The 19,113-nt window shown below is 36.2% G+C and overlaps 2 protein-coding genes across 4 annotated transcripts in view; both read right to left on the reverse strand.

The window, feature by feature from the left end:
- Window positions 1–3,491, reverse strand: part of NSUN3 (NOP2/Sun RNA methyltransferase 3) — a 55,509-nt gene extending 52,018 nt beyond the window's left edge. The window contains exons 1-2 of the mRNA XM_059063839.2: window positions 3,342–3,491; window positions 2,421–2,530 (exon numbers count right to left, since the gene is read on the reverse strand). Of these exons, the coding sequence (XP_058919822.1) occupies window positions 2,421–2,530; window positions 3,342–3,356 (125 nt within the window). The 5' untranslated portion in view covers window positions 3,357–3,491. The remainder of the gene's footprint in view (window positions 1–2,420; window positions 2,531–3,341) is intronic.
- Window positions 3,492–9,322: 5,831 nt separating this feature from the next.
- Window positions 9,323–19,113, reverse strand: part of ARL13B (ADP ribosylation factor like GTPase 13B) — a 75,330-nt gene continuing 65,539 nt past the window's right edge. For 2 of the 3 annotated variants that reach the window (XM_059063833.2, XM_067034873.1), the window contains one exon: window positions 9,324–11,738. In XM_059063833.2, the coding sequence (XP_058919816.1) occupies window positions 11,662–11,738 (77 nt within the window). In that variant the 3' untranslated portion in view covers window positions 9,324–11,661. Of the gene's footprint in view, window positions 11,739–19,113 lie in introns of all 3 variants that reach the window. The other variant, XM_059063835.2, reaches the window with a different exon arrangement.

Genomic DNA, 19,113 nt, shown 5'->3' on the forward strand with positions numbered 1-19,113 from the left:
CCCCCAGGCAAACAAAGACTTTTAGGCAGAGCATTCCAAGGGCTTAGAGATCACCTCCAAGGAGCTGAGAGCAAATGTCAGACCTATCTCTGAATAAGGCTCATTCTTCACTAAAAGGTAGTAAAAGTGTGGAGGAGGAAAAAGGAAACTGAATTGATAGTGATGCCTTCAACTGAGATAGAATATGCAGGCAGCAAATGGCAACACAGGTTTGGTAAGGGAAAATAATGTGCTTTTGAGTTTGCCTGGTACGAAACTAAGTAAAGTTATCAGAAAACACTTAAGCTTGGCAAGGGCTGCATCACTTGAGATGACAGCACACTGAGGGAAGTTTACAGTCATGCCATGAATGGGCTCACCTTAAGGACAGCATGTAGGTAACAAGCAGGGAAAAAATGGAATCCGGGTAAACTCCCAACTTCAAAGGGCTGCTAAGAGTGTGATGGCAAGAAGAGTTTTTACAAAATGATAAAATTAAAATAAACACTAAACCTACCTCACTACTACAGAAAACTAAAAATACTGAGTAAATTATTAGCTTTTTAGATAGCACAAAAATGCACTCACCTTTCCCCGGAAGTACATAGACTCTGGAAGCACAATATTACGTTTTGCAAATAAATAGTTTAAAAACAAAAGTATTTCTGTTCTTATTTCTCCATGCCATCCTCCATGCTCAGACTACTTTCTAAGCTGAGAAAGCCTTTATTTTGCCTATGGCAAATTTAGCACATGTTTATGCAAAACTTAAATTACAATGAAAACCCAACAAAAAGGTAGATGAACCAGAAGGCATGGCTAATTAAATGGACTGCTCAGTTTGGTTAGGGTCAAATAATAATTTCTAAATCTGTCTGAGCAGAGTAAATAGAAAAATAACTCATTACAGGGTCTGAGCAGCCAGATAAAGTCTGAAGACAATACACCTCTTGAAATTTTTTTTTTAATCATCCATTTATGCCTAATTACATCCCAGGTATGAGAGGCATATAAAATAGGCGTTACCCGTGGGAGTTCATGAACCAGAGAGCCTGGGTACAAATCCCAGTTCTGCCACTTACTAGCTGAGTGAACTTGGGCAAATTACTTAAAGTCTGTGCAGTTCGCTCAGGTGAAAAGTGGGAAACAAACTTCAGAGGTTTGTTCTAAGGGTCAAAAAAAGTCAGTATTGCCTGGCTCATAATAAGCATGCCATAGGTGTTTGGTTATTTGCCTATTCTATTTGAGTAACTCTGCATACTGAAAACCTCATGAATTAATTACACACTTCACTATTCATTCCTCTTTCTTCTCTGTGATAGAAGACACCCATTTAAAAATCTAGCTTTGAAATAAAACTACAACTATAAACTACATTTTTCACGTTACAGTATTTACAAGTTTCTAAAACAGTTTGTCTAAAATTATTTCAGAACCACTTCATACTTTATTAAATCACCAAGACCTGGCTTCTCCTCAGGTCTCTGCTGGCACCATCAGGTTTTGTTAGATAAGACTAGGTACTCCTGCCTATTTCTACTGGGATATTTATGGAATTAGCAGTTGATATAGTTTTTTGTTTTTTGGTTTTTTTTTTTTTTGTGGTACGCGGGCCTCTCACTGTTGTGGCCTCTCCCGTTGCGAAGCACAGGCTCCAGATGTGCAGGCTCAGTGGCCACGGCTCACAGGCCTAGCCGCTCCGCGGCATATGGGATCTTCCCGGACTGGGGCACGAACGCGCGTCCCCTGCAACGGCAGGCGGACTCTCAACCACTGCGCCACCAGGGAAGCCCTATAGTTTTAATCTTTGTATTTCACAGTGTATGGTATACTGTATCAGGCACTCAGTGTAAAGAACCCATAGAGCAACATACTGACCAAACACAAAACTCACTAAACATACAAATCAAATTTCTCTCACATCTAGGCATTAAATATTTCTCATTTCTGTTTTCTATAATACACTTAAATAATTTGTGTGTGGGGGGGGCACAGGCATGTGTGCTCAAAACACAGCCAGCTACAGATATGGGGAAGAAATACGATTACCAAATAAAGTGACTTCAGCTAAGATAAAGCAGTGTTGGCTTTAAAGACTTGTTGCATTATCTCCTGAATTTCAGAAACTAGTCACATATCCTCAAAATTTTTCTTTCAGATTTTTCTGTTACAGTATAATTAATTTTGTCAAACTGGTGGGCAGTCCACCAAGGGCATAACAACTTTTGCTTACAACAAAATTATCACTACAAAGTTTTCTTTCTACCCTTGCCATTTTCCCATGAGCCAATCTATTTCCTCCTCCTTCTCCCTTCTGAAGCCTCAGCAGGAAATGGAAACCAGGTTTAGATTCCTTTGTCTTTTATGTTCACAGCACCCCTCCCCCAGATGGGTTTATTTCTTGTTCTATCATAAAGCATCAAGAGATGAATTATACTAACCTTACTGTATGCCAGGCATCTCCAAGTTCTCTGGAATATTCCTTTTCAAAATGATCCAATACAACTTTGCAAAGCTGTTTTGCAACCTTCCTCTCTGATTTTGCTTTCAGCTATGATGATAAGAAAAGAATGCTGACAAACTCTGATGTTACCAATTTACTGAACTTCAACATTATCAGTAGTCTTTTTTCTTAAGATAACACTTTTTCCCCCTGATAATTACTAGTTCTTACAACAGGAGTTGTACCTCACACATAACAAAATTGTATTATCTACTTATGAAAAAAAGGTTTCTCCAAATGATTACTGCTCAAATGTAAAGCAAAGGGTAAAGCAGAATTGCGGTGTTAACACAGGAATGTGTGTCAAAGGAACAAAATTAGTTTAAATAAGCCACTCTAGATGTTAACATTAGGGGAACTGGGTGAAATGGGCACAGGAAGTCTTTATTATCTTTGCAATTTTTTTGGAAATGTAAAATTATTCCAAAATAAAATGTATTTAGAAGAAAATTCACTCTAGTTTCCTGTGGAAACGTCCTTGCAGTTCTATTTCATTTACTCATCCAAGAAAAGTTTACCTATGTAACAGATATCCTTTAAGCTCCCAGGACAGACAGTACAGAGTCTCAGCCCTCCAAGAGCTTGCATTGTGCTCAAAGCTGAAAGGAGCGGATATTACAGTCTGCAGGCGGGACTGCAGACAGGTTATTTGAGGCGGATGTGAGTCTTGGGAGAAAACGACAGAGAACGCTCACGAACAAGCGTCAAAACACTCGGCATTATTCTAGAGCTTTGGACTGAAGCCAGAGAAACCCATAGATCACCAAATTCCCACATCCCAGCCCCCTCCCTCTCCACGCCGTCAGTTGATAAAGTTTCTGGTTCAGTCACAGGCACCCGGCTGGAACCCAGCCCTCACCCGGGTCAACATCATTCCGTCAGGAGAGGTCAAACAAGAAGTCAAGACCACTGTGCATCTTAAGCTTGCAAGGAACCAAAACCTCAGCCCGTCTTCCGAGTTTCGCCGGAATTCTCTCCCATCCCTCACTTTTCCGGTTCAACTTCTCGCGAGATTCTGCTTTGCCTGAGTTATCGAAATCTCTCCAAAAACCCTAGGTCCCGCGAGAGGCAAGCGCAGTTACTTCTGCCGGTGGCTGAAGGAGGCGGTGCCTACCTGCTCCGGGGGCGTGGCTGGGGCCCGTGGGCGGAGCCTTGAGCAGCCTGTCCTCAGAAAGTCTTGCCACGCGCTGAACAGTCTCAGTGCTGTGTGCTTGAGGCTCAGTGAAAGGATGGAAGTGTTTGTCACTATTAGGTACGTTGTAGGATCGTTGTTCTAAGATGTTCTCAGAGGCGAAGCTAGTTACTGTTAATCTACCAAATCCGAAGACCCCCATTATCCCAAATATTCAGGACTCAAGATATGATGAAAAAGAAATTGTCACGCATTTCCTAGAGATGGCCCATTGGGATAATATCTGTCTTTTAATGGGGAGGGTTAAAGGATTAAATTGATTGAAATACACAGGTAAAGCGTCTAGCATAGAGACTAGGGAATAGTAAATGCCCAAATGTGAGCTGCTACTGTGTATTATTTTCACTATCTTGATGTTCGTGATTATCATCAAGTTCTGATACCAAATGCCTGACGACCAAAATGACTGTACACCCTACACCCTAAAAAATGACCCTCCTCACCCACCTTTACTAGGGGAAGTGTTATTGGTTCTCAGGAAAGTAGTCCCTAATATTTAATGACCATCATAATTTTGAGACCCTTGATGCTCCAAATATCAGTATAGTGTATAATATAGGTGCAATCTTAGGACCATGTAAAAAGATAGATTTCATTACCCCAAATGTGATTTGAAGCTTAATATATTTATTTATTTAAACAGGTTACACAATAATCTAAAAATGAATTTAGATTTGGTGCAAAAGAAAATATAGTACTAAGGGTGAGATGATTAAATGCACTACTTTGTTGAAAGTTTAAGGAAAAGTCATTAGTCTACCTTTTAGCCTCAGAGATTTTATATACTTTTTTTTTTCTGTACTCACTAGATTGCTGCATTTAGTGAATCAATGTGGTAGTATATTTGCAATGTAGACATATAAAAAAGTTTAAAGGAGGGAGTAGAAATCATATTTACTATTTTTCTATTAGGGAAAGGGGATATGTTATGCTTGGAAAGCTGTCATATTTGTTCTATTGTTTTGTGACTTCTTTAGCACATTTCTGTTTTCTGAATTTTAAATAAACTAATGTTTATTGAAGAAAAATAATTTTTTAAGCCTATGAGAATGAAATCATGCATAATGCCACTCGAGATAATCACTATTAACATTTTGGTGTGTTCCTCTAATTTTATGCATTTTCAAGTTTGATAAGACTAAGTATAATGTACCTCTGTTTTTATAAGCATTTTCTTTTATTAAAAATTCTTCATATACAGTACACAATTTCTAGAAGTTGCATAGTATTTGAAGGTATGGAGGTTAACATACTTACTAGCTATCCTATTATTGATAGACATTTTTGCTCATGAATCTTTGCATGTCTGATAATCTTATAATTTTTAATTATGTCCTTAGTCTGGGTAGGTTTTCAAATCTTATTAGTTATTTTATTTCTGTTGTAAATTACCTGCTCATATCCACTTATCTAGTGCTGTCTTAGTGTTATTTATATTTGAGATGTTAACCATATCACATTTTCAACTACTTTGCCAATTTTTCTTACAATCATTTGATTTTAAATGTGAAAATAGGGTTTCCCTGGTGGCGCACTGGTTAAGAATCCGCCTGCCAATGCAATGGACATGGGTTCGAGCCCTGGTCCGGGAAGATCCCACATGCTTCAGAGCAACTAAGCCCATGCACCACAACTACTGAGCCTGCACTCTAGAGCCCGCGAGCCACAACTACTGAAGCCTGAGTGCCACAATTACTGAAGCATGCACGCCTAGAGCCTGTGCTCCACAACAAGAAGCCACCGTAATGAGAAGCCCGCGCACCTCAACGAAGAGTAGCCCCCGCTCGCTGCAACTAGAGAAAGCCCACGCACAGCATCAAAGACCCAACGCAGCCAAAAATAAATAAATAAAATCAATAAATTTTTTTTAAATGTGAAAATATTTTAAATTTTTATGCGATCAATTGTTTGAGTCTGTGATTCCATTGCTTGGAAATTTCTTCCCACAGAGGGGAACTACTTCTGTTTCTTTCTCCCTTTTTTCTTTAGTTTGATCTTTCTCATTTCACCTGCTACTCTATCTAAAATCAATATCAGTGTATCATGAGAATATTAATGGATTTCCCCTGACACCAAATAGCTACTGAAGAATAAACAAAGTTCCACACTGAGTTTTAAGGAACTGCTTTACAAGCAGCTCATATAGCTCAATATCAAAAAAACAAACAACCCAATCAAAAAATGGGCAGAAGACCTAAATAGACATTTCTCCAAAGAAGACATACAGATGGCCAAAAGGCACATGAAGGGCTGCTCAACATCACTAATTATTAGAGAAATGCAAGTCAAAGCTACAATGAGGTATCACCTCACAAGGGCCAGAATGGCCATCATCAAAAAATCTACAAACAAATGCTGGAGAGGGTGTGGAGAAAAGGGAACCCTCCTACACTGTTGGTGGGAACGTAAATTGATACAGCCACTATGGAGAGCAGTATGGAGGTTCCTTAAAAAACTAAAAGTAGAATTACCATATGACCCAGTAACCTCACTACTGGGCATATACCCAGAGAAGACCATAATTCAAAAAGACACATGCACCCCAATGTTCATAGCAGCTCTATTTACAATAGCCAGGACATGGAAGCAACCTAAATATCCATCAACAGAGGAATGGCTATAGATGTGGTACATATATACAATGGAATATTACTCAGCCATAAAAAGGAACGAAATTGGGTCATTTGTAGAGACGTGGATGGACCTAGAGAGTGTAATTCAGAGTGAAGTAAGTCAGAAAGAGAAAAGCAAATATCGTATAATAACGCATATATGTGGAATCTAGAAAAATGGTATAGATCAGGGGTCCCCAGCCCCGGGCCACAGACGGGTACCGGTCCTCAGCCTGTTAGGAATCGGGCCGCACAGAAGGAGGTGAGTGGTGAGCAAGCCGTGGAAAAATTGTCTTCCATGAAACCAGTCCCTGGTGCCAAAAAAAAGTTTGGGGACCACTGCTATAGATGATCTTATTTGCAAAGCAAAAATAGAGACACAGACGTAGAGAACAAATGTATGGATACCAAGGGGGAAAGGAGTGGGGAGGGAGGAATTGGGAGATTGGGATTGACACGTATAATTTATTGACACTATGTATAAAATAGACAACTGATGGGAACATACTTTATAGCACAGGGAACTCTACCTAATGCACTGTGGTAACCCAAATGGGAGAGAAGTACAAAAGGGAGGGGATATCTGTATGTGTACAGCTGACTCATTTTGCTGTGCAGTGGAAGCTAACACAACACTGTAAAGCAACCAAACCACACTCCAAAAAAAAATTAATAAAAATAAACAAATACTATGTAATATTTTTAAAAAAGAATAGAAATGGCTAGAGGCAGGCTTGTTTTTGCAGACATAAGAAATTAAGTTGACACAAATACCAGAAACTGCACTAAGGTTTTTAAATTATTATTGTTATTATTATTATTATTTTTAAAGACTGAGGCAGCTTAAGGATATAAGGACTTACTGCTATGCAGGAAAATAATTTTTACATACCTAAGCAATTTTATTGTGAAGTCATTTGATATAAGAAGTGTTTCAGAATAAACTTTATGAATTTTCATATTTATATAAAACATCTCTCAAAGCCCTTCACGTTCAGGTTTATTCATCAAAAAGGTAAAGACAGGATTTGTAGTAAAGCAATCTGACATCAAGAGAGTGTAAGCTCCTTAAATTGAATAGCAGAAAAACACAATAGAGAAACCTACCATCAAAGCAAGAGAACAAAGCATAGTTATAGGCAATCTTGAACTTCACTTTAGGTGAAGTTACTTAGCTGAGGCTCTCATTTTTTTAATCATAGTCCTCCAAAGTGGTGTGTACAAACTCCAGTAGACAATCCACTGGGACTGGGAAGTGAATATAATAACTTGTATTTTTATTTAATTTTTTCTAATCTTTCAAATAAATTTAGGGGAGTATATGCAAAATACAGGAGAACATGTATATAATTGTTAAGGGCTGAAACTTTTCCCCTCAAAAGTCATGTTGAAGCACTAACTCCCCCCTCCCCCGCCCACTCTCCCATTCAGTACCTCAGAATGTGACTGCATGTGGAAATAGGGCCTTTTCAGAGGTGACTAAGTTAAAAGGAGCCCTTTAGGGCGGGTCCTAATCCAATCTGACTGGTGTCCTTATAAAGAGGAAATTTGGGCACACTGAGACACTAGCAGCAGCCATCTGTAAGCCAAGGAGAGAGGTTTCAGACAAGGTTGCCAACACCTTAATCTTGGACTCAGGCTTCAGAACTATGAGAAAATAAATTTCTGTTATTTAAGCCACCCAGTCTGTGGTACTTTTTGTTATGACAACCCTAGCAAACTAATGCAGTAACTTTATATTTAATGTATACTAAAAATGCTTACTGAAGAGGGTGTATAAATTTGGAGACCACTGGTTCATTTACCCAGAACATAAGTTGTTTCCTCATCAGCACACAAAAGGAATTTACAACTCATGCTCTAAACTGGCAAATGATTTTCTTCATATTTTCCCTTTAATAGAAACTGATCCCCTTCATTAAAGGAAATTCATTTCTGATTGACTATTTTTTTCTCAAAAAATAGACTTCTATTATTGTTTCCACAAAGACAATGGATTATTGCTATTTTGATAACTTACACCATTCTTTACTGTAAGGTTTGAAATATATGAATTTATTTTTTGGGTCCACTGGAATGTATTTCTTGATAAATTAGAAGGTTAGTATTAGCAGAATCTCAATTGCAAAGTATACTTCAGTTAGAGAAAAACTTAAATAGTAAAGCCAAGGATAAGAAAATGTATAACCTACACTTTTATTTGTATAAGCAGTTTCACTTTTGATAAGGTTTGCCATCTGGAAGCACAGTATTTCTTTAGTGTAGAATGGGAGAACCTAAGTAATATAAAAAGCGCAGCATATAGAACCAAGTTTCAAATAAAATAAGATATTGCCATAGTAAAAGAACACTTAGTAAGAGATCAGCCTCAAATATAATGGCATATTCAATTGTTGAATGTTTCTCGACTATTCTCGGAAAGTTTTACAAATTAGGTGAATTCTATTCCATCATTTGGCACTTAAAAGAGCATTTCACTTTAAACTTGAAGAAAACATGGCACTTAATTTTTACAAAATTATGAATTTGCTTCCTCCATTATAAAAGTAGACAAATTACAAAAAACTAGTTTGAAAAATTGAGGAAAACACACAACCAATAACTAAAAATTCACTATTAGCATTTTGCAACATTTCTTTCTAGTGTTGCTTCTAAAAATAGTTCTCTACTTAAATCAACTACATACAAAATTGTATATATGTTATATATGCATTTTACACATAAAAGTATAGAGAATTATCTTTCAAAAAAGTGAAACTATCTTTTGGTTAGTAGCGTCATCTTAACAGAGACAGACATCAAGTCCTCTAGAAACATAAGGTGATATGATGTATGTTTAACTGCCTTTAAAATGACAATGTTCTTTCCCACATATATAAAAATGCATGCAGGAAAAAAGTTTTTCATATAAAGTAACAAAAAATTTATCATTTTAATCTATCGATTTAAAATGTCAACAATCATGTTTTTAAAAATTCTTTATTTTCTTACCAAGAAGAAATCATTTAAGTTTCTCAAATGAAAAGCAAAACAGCATAATGATGAAATTATTTTTATTGTGTGAAAATGTCATAATTCATAATGATTAAGAATAAAAATGCAGCATATAACAAAATAGGCATTTACTTGTTAAAAGCCACCTGGATTTACAAAACTTTAAAAATATTTTTAGAATGATTTAAGAATACAAATTAATTTTTGAGAGAGATATATAAAACATTTATTCCATTTTATCATATATTTAATTTCAAAATCTTGAAAATGATTTTTATTTATTTTTATTAAATGGACTCAGTAATTATTGTACACTACAGTAATCACTGGTAGGAAACAAAACTTTTATAGATTTATATCTATTCCCAAACTAGATGAATATTAAAAATGGCAAAAGTGTTAGTTTAGGTTTAAGAAAGTGAATAAATGTAAATTTTACAAAAAGGAACCAAAAAAGATATACAAACAACTTTTTTCTCTAAAATCCAATTCAAATATTACATTCTGTCTTCTTGTGTTGCTTTTCCTCACACTTCAGTCACGTATCAAATTTAGGTTGTTATGAATTTTGTATCTGAAATAGAATGCTTTTTCTACTCAGTGTGCTAAGTAGGTCCCATGTACAAAACTCCAAAAAACTGCATATGATGCTGACTACAGTAATAAGTGACCTGATTAATAAACGCGTTCAATGAGTTAAAAAATGTGAATAAAATGTGATGCTCTAAAGGAAAATTTTAAAAGTAAATAATCGTATTAAACTGTCTTAGACATACTTAATCATGTTACTGTCAGATACCAGTACAAGTCTGTTATCAGTACAAGTTGCCAAACTGACCAATGTTAACAAGGTGATTACTGTTTAGGGCAGGGGTCCCCAACCCCCGGACTGCAGACCGGTACCAGTCCTTGGCCTGTTAGAAACCGGGCCACACAGTAGGAGGTGAGGGGTGGGCGAGCAAGCGAAGCTCCATCTGTGGCTCCCCATCGCCCCCCATCACTCACATTACCTCCTGAACCGTCCCCCCACCGTCCGTGGAAAATTTATCTTCCACAGACTGTGTGGGGGAGGGATGGTCCCTGGTGCCAAAAAGGTTGGGGACTGCTGGGTTAGAGTATTTTCACCTTGATGTAAATGGATGCTTTTACTCAAACATTTGAATTATTCAAAATATATATCTAAAAGTTTGTCTAAATGCCAGATGAGGAAAGAATCCTATAGATGCCATTCTTCAGTGCAAGAGAAGTACTATTATTTTAAATTAAGTAATTATTTTGGAATTATTTCTTTATAAATGTAATTTAAACCAATATTTCATTCTTATTTCTTTAGTACCCAAGTATTTCCCGGTTATAAAATAAGGTCTCTGGACTATAGTAGCTTTTCTGGTCTTTTTGCCTTTAATTTCAAGGCAAAAAAAAATTAGAATAACCTAAAAGAGTCACTGAAGCTTCTGATAGAACAAGGGAGTGAGAGGAGCACGCTGATCTCTGAAAAGATCTAATCTTTGAAAGAGGTGTTTATTGGGACTTTTAATAATATCTCAGAAAACATTTTTATTAGTTTAAAAAGCATTTAAGTCAAAAGGTATTGCAAGTGTCTCTCATTTATTGGGAACATCACCAAAGAAAACACAACAACAAAAATGCAGTTAATTAATTAGTGCTTTCAAATAACATAATTTGGTGAAATAAAAATCTGAGAATCGATTTTAAAAAGATATCTTAAAATAAGGTAAAATTAGGATGTATATTTCAAGAACAGTACTATTATAAAACATACCTCAAACCATATAAATATATCCTGTTTGTATAGTTCATGTCTGTCAGGTAGATCAACTTCATTTTCCAGACACAATTTAAACAAAGCATCTATAGAAAAAGTGCACAGTCAATATCTTAGTAATTAAAATTCTTAAACCAAAGTTTTAGAAAAATATAAAAAGTTAAAAATTTAGGTTATAAATTCCTAAGAATTCCCTTTCCATGCACATATATCTTACAAATGTTTAAGAGATACAGAAATAAAGACTATTAAACAAATAGTAAAGAAAGTGTACAGAGTCCATTGGCTCTTTTTCTGAACAGCTTTTCCTTCAGGAATACGCCCATGAGTGGGGATGTATAAATCAGAGTCAACACTAATTTTTGCTAACTTGGTCCAAATGCTTGTCCCATTTGTTGGTCATTTCGTTTCTTTTTTTTGTTTGAACCATGAAGACCATGGGTAAGTAATTATCAAAACAGTCAGGTCTTTGGCTCACTGGTACTGCTACGGTTGTCTTGCCCCAGTCATCGATGTTCAGGGTTTTTCTCCTTTGAGAAAAAAGGTCCTCCAGCGCACCTTGCCGACCTTAACAGAGCGCATCCACATGAGCTGGTTATGATATGACGTCGTGAGAATCACTGTTAGGTCTCTGTCGCACAGCCAGGGGAGGCAGTGGCTTCCCGTAGAAGTCTGTGCAAAGAAGGGGTACCAAAAATATACAAGTCTTATGGTAAAATCAAGATTTATGAAACAATTCATTAATTTCCACCTTTAAAAGAGTAAGACACTCTGACTTTATAGGTGAAGCAATGGTTGGGGAGGACGGGGGAAAGAAAAGGCAGAATCCAAAAAAACTTGAATAAATTCAAAATACAACCACTAGCATAAATTCATAACTCTAGGTTATAAATTAATCTCTACGTGATTTAATAAAAAGCTGCACCTAATGTATATATTATTATTATTGTTTCCAATTAGGTGTTCACATTAGAACAAAACAAACAACAAACATCTAAAATTTATGGAACCTATTGCCAAAGCCCTGATAAAATCAGTATTTGTACAATCCATGTCCTTATCCAATGGCTATTACTTCTAGGAATTTGCAGAGAAAAATTCATTAATTATCTTAATGTTCTGGTACATAGGAATCTTTTACAATGATGCTTCAATATAGTTCATTGATTTAGGGCATATTTAATACAGAAACAGTCTTAATTTGTACTTCATAATAAGTTCCTAGTCCTTAATTATCATAAATTTAGGTTTATAAATTTAATAGCATATGGAAACCTTCAGTAAGTAAGTATTTTCTGGCCTATTACCTTAAAATTATTCTAGAAGCACAGGTGTTCAAGATTACTTGAAATAAATATATTAAAAATATATTTAGGGGCCCATTTCCAGTTCTGCATGTGCTGGAGTTTAGCTAAGCTACTCCATGGTATTGCTGCCTCAGCATCTATTTTGTCTGACCAAGTGGCCTGTGGGGGCCTTAAATAGATACTAGCACCTCATGCAAGACATGCTCTAGAAAACAGCGTGCAGAATCACAGGTAAATGCTAAGTTCCTAATATGACTTCCCCAATGGCCTTCGTGATCAACTGTCTCCCTAGCCTTCCCTTAGATAATTCCCCAGAGGAACTTACCAAAACTCTGCTGTTTTGGTTTGAACTGACCAATCTGGCCTTAGCCTGGGAACCCCAAAGCACTCCATCCACAGACCCTAATAAAGGCGTGTGGCCCAGGTACTACAGTTCTCTCTGCCTACACCTTGCCTTGACCTCCCACCTCCCACTGTGGAACCCTTGAAGCATGTCATGTACTTCCTCCAGGACCTGTGAGTAATTTCTCTATTTCAATTTCTCTTCTGGTCTTTTTGAACTGAGGCCAGGGGCTCTACTTAACAAACATTAATTTAGCAAAGTCCTAACAGCATTTAAGAAGCTTAGAAGTCACTCCATACTAACGAGAAGTAAACAACTGAACAGGCTAAAAAATTACCAGTTCTTCTGGGATCCATAAGAGAGGGGAGGTCACAAAACAAACCACTGCCCTCAATATTGGAGAGACAGGCAAACACAGGAAGTCTCAGTTTACCAGGCCAGATGTTCATGAATTGAAAGTGCTGAGGGAACCAGTGCCCAGGTAGGAAAACCTGAAGTGTGACTGACAAAATGCTGGATGCTCAGTGTGGACAAGCCTGAGAGTTAAAAACTCCAGGGAAATTAAGTCATAAGGGGGACCCTCCCCCGGATATTGTGAAATTCAGCTCCAGGAGCCTGAACAAATTCCCACAGTAAATACTGGAGAAATACAGCAGAGCAGGGGAAAAGGAACCATTATGAAATACCTTGGAGTATTTTGTTCTTAACAAGGCCTGCACTCAGAGGAAACTAGTTAACCAGAGCCTAACCCACTGGGGTATTATCAGAACCTAACCCACCTGGGGAAGAGCAATAACCAATTCCAGCTGGCCCTAGCCATTCTGTACCACTTAATGGGGGAGAAAAACAATTTGAGAAACTTTTATGAAGTTAACAGTCCAGAGGCACAGGCTCACTAAAAGACCTGAGACCTAATCACAGGAATATGGAATGCTTCCCCTGCCACCACACAGCACCATGGCATTACTAAAGTCCTATTTACAGTACTTCCTTTTACCAAGTACATCATGCTGGACTATCAAGAAAAAAGTCCAGAAGGCAAAAACACAATTTGAAGAGACAGAGCAAGCATCAAAACAAGATATGGCACTGATACTGGAATTATCAGGCCAGGTATTTAAAACAACTATGACTAATCAGCTAAGGGCTTTAATGGATGAAGTAGACAGCATGCAAGAACAGATGGGAAATGTAAGCAGAGAGATGGAAGTCCTAAGAACCAAAAAGAAATGCTTTGGGAAAAAGAGAAAAAGACACTGTAACAGAAATGAAGAATGCATTTGATGGGCTTATTAGTAAACTGGACATGGCTGGGAAAAGAGATATATATCAATAGAATCCTTGAAAACTAAAAAGCAAAAAGAACTGAAAAGAAAAAAAAGAGAACATCCGAGAACTGTTCAAGCACCAAAGGTCTAACTAACATACATGTAATGGGAATACCAGAAGGAGAAGAGAGAAAGGAGCAGAAGCAATAATGACTGAGAATTTCCTCAAATTAATTTCAAACACCAAACACCAGACTCAAGAAACTTAGAGAACACTGTGCAGGATAAATGTCCCCAAAACTACATCTAGGTGTATCATTTTCACATTACAGAAAATCAAGGAAAAAAAAATCCTGAAAGAAGCCAGGGGGGAAAAACCACTAGGTGGACAAAGGTAAGAATTACATTCAACTTCTCCCCAGAAACCATGCAAGCAAGAAGAAAGTAGAGTGAAATTTTTTAAGTATTTAGAGAAAAAAAACTGCCACCAACCTAGAATTCTATACCCTGCAAAATTATTCCTCAAAAGTAAAAGAGAAATAAGAACTTTCTCAGGAAAACAAAAACTGAAGGAATCTGTTCCCATTAGACTGCCTTGCAAGAGATGTTAAAAGTTCTTCAGAGGTCTTCCCTGGTGGCGCAGTGGTTGAGAGTCCGCCTGCTGATGCAGGGAGACGCGGGTTCGTGCCCCGGTCTGGGAAGATCCCACGTGCTGCAGAGCGGCTGGGCCTGTGAGCCATGGCCGCTGAGCCTGCGCGTCCGGAGCCTGTGCTCCGCAACTGGAGAGGCCACAACAGTGAGAGGCCCGCGTACCGAGAAAAAAAAAAAAAAAAAAAAAAGTTCTTCAGACAGAAGGAAAATAATAAATATCAGAAACTCAGATTTACATAAAGAAAGAAAAAGTATCAAAGAAGAAATATGTAAAGGTAAAATGAAAACTTATTTTTCATATTCTTAATTGATCTAACAGATAACAGTTTGTTCAAAATACTAATAGCAACAATGTATCTGATTATATATACTTATGTGCATATCTTATGTACATATATGCTTATATATAAATGCTTATGTATGCTTATATATAAATGAAATGGATGATAACAATGAAACAAGGGACAGGAGGAAAGAATTAGGATTCTTTGGTTATTATAGGTATTCACACTACCTGTTAAGTTGTATAGTATTATTTGAAAGTGGACTTGGATTCGTTGTGAATGTATATTGCAAACTCTAGGGCTGTCATTAAAAAAAGGCCGTGACAGGGCTTCCCTGGTGGCACAGTGGTTGAGAATCCACCTGCCGATGCAGGGGACACGGGTTCGTGCCCCGGTCTGGGAAGATCCCACATGCCGCGAAGCAGCTGGGCCCGTGAGCCATGGCCACTGAGCCTGCGCATCCTGAGCCTGTGCTCCGCAATGGGAGAGGCCACAACAGTGAGAGGCCCGCGTATCACAAAAAAAAAAAAAAAAAAAAAAAAAAAAGGCCATGACAAAGGAGGCAAGAATATACAATGGAGAAAAGACAGCCTCTTCAATATATGGTACTGGGAAAACTGGAGAGTTACATGCAAAATAATCAAACTGGATTACCTTCTCATACCGTATACAAAAATAAATTTTAAATGACTAAAGACTTAAATGTAAAATGTGAAACCATAAAAATCCTAGAAGAAAACATAGGCAGTACACTCTATGACATCAGTCTTAATGATATTTTTTGGATATGTCTCCTCAGTCAAGGGAAACAAAAGCAAAAATAAACAAATGGTACTACATCAAACTAAAAAGCTTTTGCATAGCAAGGAAACTATGAACAAAACGAAAGCCTACTGAATGGGAGAAGATATTTGCAAATGATATATCCAATAAGGGGTTAACATCTGAATATACAAAGAATTCATACAACTCAACATCAAAAAAACAAACAATCCAATTAAAAAATGGGCTAGAGGACCTAAATAGACATTATTCCAAAGAAAACAGACAGATGGCCAACCGACACATGAATAGTTGCTCAACGTCACTATCATCAGGGAAACGCAAATCAAAATCACAATGAGATACCACCTCACACTTGTCAGAATGGCTATCATCAAAAACAACGCAAATAACAAATGTTGGTGAAGATGTGGAGAAAAGGGAACCCTCATGCACTGTTGGTGGGAATGTAAACAGCACAGCAGTCACTATGAAAAACAGTATGGAAGTTCCTCAAAAAATTAAAAATAGAACTACCATACAATCCAGCAATTCCACTTCTAGGTATTTTTCCAAAAAAAAACAAAAACACTAATTCAAAAAGATATGTGCACCCCCCCCCATTCATTTCAGCATTATTCACAATAGCCAAGATACGAAATAACTTTAAGTGCCCATCAATAGACGAATGGATAAAGAAGATGTGATAGACATACAAGCACACACAACACACACACACACACACACACACTGGAATATCACTCAGTCAGAAAAAAGACAAAAGGATACCTTACTATTTTGACAACATGGATAGACCTAGAGAGTATTATGCTAAATGAAACAAGTCAGACAAATACTGTATGATATCACTAGCATGTGGAATCTAAAAGAAATCCAAATGAACAAACATAAAACAGAAACAGTCATAGATACAGAGAACAGATAGCTGCTGGACAGTGGAGGTGGGTAGCAAGGGCAGTAGGGGGGGTGGGGAGGGGATGAGTGAAGTAGGTGAAGGAAATTAAGAGGTACAAATTTCCAGTTACAAAATAAATGAGTCACAGGGATGAAATGTACAGAGTGGGGAACATAGTCAATAATAATGTAGTATCTTTGTATGGTGACGAAGGTGGTCAAAAGGTACAAACTTCCAGTTATAAAATAAGTAAGTACTAGGAATGTAATGTAAAGCATGATTAATTAATTAACACTGCTGTATGTTATATATGAAAGTTGTTAAGAGAATAAATCCTAACAGTTCTCATCACAAGGAAAAAGGTTTTTTCTTTTGTTTCTATCTGTATGAGATGATGGATGTTCACTAAGTTTATTGTGATAATCATTTTATGATGTATGTAAGTCAAGTTATTATGCTGTATACTTTAAACACATATAGTGCTTTAAATCAATTATATCTCAATAAAACTGGGAGGAAAAAATAAAAAATAAATAAAATAATGAATCTGAATAAATTTCAATGTAAGAAAGAGAAATAGAAAATTACCATTAGGCAAATACCACAGTGATAATTATTGCAGACACATTCCAATGATGGAGGCTAAAACTAGTAGGCTAAAGTTTGTGGAGAACACAATATTTGCATAATCTCAAAGAATCACTTCTAAAATATTTACTAATTACAAAGAGGGAAAACAGTAACATTTTACAATGTGGCAAATACCACCTTATCCAAATGATCAAGGTTAACACCACCAGTAATGAGACATACCAACATCATGTACCGCCTATTTCAAACATTTTGAACATCAGTTTGGTTAAACAGTCAGATTTGCTTTTGTGTCATCAGTTTGCAGCCTCTACCAGAGTGTACCATAGACAATACTTGATTTGCCACAGCTATATCATTACTTAACAAAAAAAAATTTTAAGTAATAAACTGTATACTCTTGCCTCTTTAAAAAAATTAGGAGAAAACGATTGTTCAAGCAACTATAAATTTAAAGCAACCACTAAGCTGCAATGATGCTCTAACAAATCTTCATGTAATAGTATGATATTATGAATTCAAAGTATGGATTTCAAAGCTGAACAGACCTAAGTTCAAATCTTGATTTTGCCACTTATAGCTATGTGACCTTGGGGTATAGGTTCCTCACACAAAAAATTGCCCATCTTACAAGGCTATTAGAAGAATTAAAATGAGATAATGTACCTAAAGTGCTTAGCAATATGCCAGTCACATAGTATATACAGTTATTACTATTGCTATAATTAAAATTATAAGAGACAATTATTTTGATAAATTTAAAGTGTGCCTTTTCTAATTTCTTGATTTCAAAATTAATGAGAAGTATAACACATAACAGAACTCAAGATTAAACCAGAATGAATACCGTTTCTATTACGTTTTACTTCTGGAATTTAAAAGTACTCTACTAAAAAGATAAATCACATATACATGGCAAGAAGTATCTTTTTCCCTCCCAAGAAATTTTTTTTTTTGCAGTTGATTCTGTATTATTTCAGAATAATTCTGTATTTAATTTAATTCTGTATTTGATTTAATTTAATCATCACAAGGAAAAAGTTTCTTTTGATTAAATGTGATTCTCTATTTAACTGCCAGAATTAAATCATTCTATACAAAATAGGTTTCTTATTGCCTTAAATATAGGGGATATAAGTTGATCATAGTGCCTAACTGATATGACCAAATTAATTGACACCCATTTTTATAAAGGGCTTCAAACTTTTTAACATACAAAATTTAATCTTGATTCATATCTTAAGATTTGAAAATATTCTTTAGTTTTGCACTTGGTATTTTTGGCTAACAGAATCTTGAATTTATTTCTCATAATGTATAACACGTAACATGTTGATGAAGTATAGATTGAGAGTATTTACAAAGTGAAGAATGCATCTGTCTTACCTGTTACACAGAGTGAGGTTTACAGAAAATAAAAGAAATTAGAAAAATAATAAAATTAAATTGCCATCAAGGTAAATGTCTCTAATCAAAGAACAAATAAGAATCTGCCTTAGTTCCTAATTTGACTACAGCAAATTGTTTTTTCATCTCAGTAAATTTTAAGTGCCAAACCCAAATGTAGTTAACTTTTAATTATTTACCCTTGTTTGTCATGTATCTGTTGTCTACTTGCCATCAACTACATTCAAATAAATGTGTACAAAGTTAGGGAAGAGAAGAGAATGAGATTATAAAATTGGCAACTATCAGCATCTCAGATGAAAATCTCATGATAAACACTAAAAACTAATTTAAGCTTTTTAATTAAAATTTTAAATTTATTATACCTACTTTCTTCTGTTAATGAAAGCAGAGTTTATCGTATATCTTTTTTTACCTAGATAAGGTATACTTTGCCTTAAAATTTATGAGAAAAAATAAAGTTATTTTAAAACTTGTGAAGTTAGGATATCTAATTCTTTGCTCTGAGAAGTTAAATT

The sequence above is a fragment of the Kogia breviceps genome, chromosome 5, assembly GCF_026419965.1.
Source record: "Kogia breviceps isolate mKogBre1 chromosome 5, mKogBre1 haplotype 1, whole genome shotgun sequence".
NCBI classification, from domain to species: Eukaryota; Metazoa; Chordata; class Mammalia; order Artiodactyla; family Physeteridae; genus Kogia; species Kogia breviceps.